The sequence below is a fragment of the Branchiostoma floridae genome, chromosome 6, assembly GCF_000003815.2.
Source record: "Branchiostoma floridae strain S238N-H82 chromosome 6, Bfl_VNyyK, whole genome shotgun sequence".
In the NCBI taxonomy this organism is placed as follows: domain Eukaryota; kingdom Metazoa; phylum Chordata; class Leptocardii; order Amphioxiformes; family Branchiostomatidae; genus Branchiostoma; species Branchiostoma floridae.
Window position 1 is genome coordinate 12783377 of NC_049984.1, and position 2554 is coordinate 12785930.

The following is a 2554-nucleotide window of genomic DNA, read 5'->3' on the forward strand; positions in this document are numbered from 1 at the left end:
CTAACAGTTACGTAAAATCATGTAACCTTTGATCAGTATTTCTGCACGTACCTTTTCTCCCAATGTTACCTGTGCGATTGCCCTGCGGCCCTGTCTGTGATAGGTGTCTGAGCTGCGACGACGGGTGACCTACTGTTCACCTCAGACAGGTCTGCCTATTCAGCATGAAACGAAACAAAACAAAACACACAGGCACGTGAGCAGCACCCAACGAAGTAAGGAGTGTACTCTGACCTTTTTATGATCTCCAACCTTCGGCCTTCTAACCTCACGGGTGATGTACAGTCAAACCTGTATTAGCTCCCACCTTTGCATGGTGACCGCCTGGCCATTGCGGCCCCTTTTTGTCGGTTCCTTGGATTTTCCCATTGGTATAGACCAAGGAGGTTGCCCTATAGCGGCCACCTGTCCAACGCGGCCACGGCCACACGATTTCCGGTCCCACAGATATGGAAACACTGCCTATTGCAACCACATAGCCGTAGTGTGTCGGCACCCTGCGCTGGGTTTAAAATCTTAGTTCCAGAGGATTTTCAGTTCGCAACCAGGTCATTTTGGCGGTGGCGGAAGCTACGCGTAACGTTACCTTGAATGTTAGAGTGCAAGTCTTTGTCGGCGAATTTACATTCCGCGGGGAAATATCAATCATTTTCGGTGGATTTGACTTTGGCAGGGTCAGTTTAATTTTGAGACGATCGAAACAAATGTTAGTTGGCGAGAAATCGCTGAAAAATATGCCAGTTTGCGTTGAGTTAAACAGCGGCAAAAAAGATCTTTAACAAATGCCGGTATGCAGGAATTTGTTGCAAATAACCTTTCCATGAATGTACAAACGTCGGTTCAGGATTATCAAAGAAAAGTTATTCAACAACTGGGTCAGCTGCATGAATTGAGCAATTCATGGAAACTGTTAAGAACTTTTATTCTAATGTAGTGTCACATTCAAACCAGTAACATGACATTTTTTCTTTGGAATCATTCTGTAAATCTTAAAACATTGCTTACCTGTGCAATATTTATGTGAATAATGCAATGTTGACATAACTGCTGACACACACCAAGACACAAAAACTGATTATGATGCTTCCATTATCACAGAGGTAATAGACGACTACATATAGATTTTACATCCTTAGAATACGTAATGTGAAATGAATAAAGGAATTATGGATTTAGGAACTTTAATTTATCCAAAGTTAATGGGTTGTCTTCACAGGTGACAGCGAGCTGCCTGCTTGGCCTGAATGAGAAGGGTGAGCTTATGAAAGGGGTCGGCAAACCTGAGACAAGTGCTGCTGAGATTCACCTGGCTGTCTACGATGCCAGAGATGATGTCAAGTCTGTCATGCATACTCATGCCCCATATTTGACTGCTCTGGGTCAGGTCAACAACTCTCTGACATAATTGTATTAATTGACTTGTTACTGTTGCCTTACAATTGTACCATGTACAAATGTTGTGCAATAAAGTTCATTCATTCATTCATCAACCTTCACCTCTGCACTAGAGATACAAAATGTCTCATGTACACATCACATGAAGGTCTGTATGGGAGGATTTTGGTAATGCTTAACGTTAACAGTAAATTCAAACGTACCGTATTTTTAAAAATAAAGTACGCACTTTTAAAACTTTTCAGAATTGAAAAAGTGCTACAAGATGTTGCCAAAGTTGGGTGCGTACTTTATTTGAGGTTATTGCATGGGTAAATGGTAAAAGAGACTAAAATAGAGCAAGGTATACATAGAGCTACACTTCTTGGAAGGATACAAAACATACACATTAGTGTTGTCTTGTCCTGTCTTGATAAAAAGAATTGCCTAAACATGATTTGCACAAGAGTGACATTTGCATACAATCCTTACGAGTTAGTGATGTTGACAGGTCCAACTGTTTTTTAGTGTTATTTGTTCAGCTGTTTACAAACAGCCAGGGCTGCCCAACTAGCCATAGGCCATTGTCAAGGGCTAACCCTGGGAGTAAAAATACATGTTACATGTAAAATCACTAGCATTAGCTTTAAGAAACAATAATGATTAGAAATGTACATCATATATTACAATCTGTATATGCTAAAAATCACATAGCATGAGATAGTACATGTACTGACATTAATTAACAGAGAATTGATTTCTGAGGGAGAGTCAGGCTTAATGGGTTTTGAAGGAGGATGATGTTGGAGCTGTTTGTGTTTCAAGTGGAAGATTGTTCCATAACTGAGTGGCTCTGTAGAGGAAGGTTTTCTGGGTTCGTGCACTTAGGGGAATTGGTATTGACAGGTTGTTTCCCTTCCTAATTAAGGGGGTATCTTGATTGAATGGCTAATGACCTGGTAGTGGGTACGAGGTTGCAGAGGTGAGGTGGGCAGTGTCCGTTCGTCAGTTTGATGAGGGCAGTCAGTGTGTGGAATTTGCGGCGGAAGATGAGCGATGGAAGACCAAGCTGGGTATAGACGGTACGGTAGGAAGGGTAAGGATTTGGAGTCCACTAAACATTCTGGCGACCCGGTACTGAACAGATTCGATAAATCCAGGGGTGCGTACTGAAATTGGG

At 41.9% G+C, this 2554-nt stretch overlaps 1 protein-coding gene across 1 annotated transcript in view; it reads right to left on the reverse strand.

The window, feature by feature from the left end:
- Positions 1 to 1351, reverse strand: part of LOC118418104 (putative aldolase class 2 protein CC_1201) — a 5573-nt gene extending 4222 nt beyond the window's left edge. Inside the window, exon 1 of the mRNA XM_035823934.1 lies at positions 1307 to 1351. Within this exon, the coding sequence (XP_035679827.1) occupies positions 1307 to 1351 (45 nt within the window). The remainder of the gene's footprint in view (positions 1 to 1306) is intronic.
- Positions 1352 to 2554: the final 1203 nt, after the last annotated feature.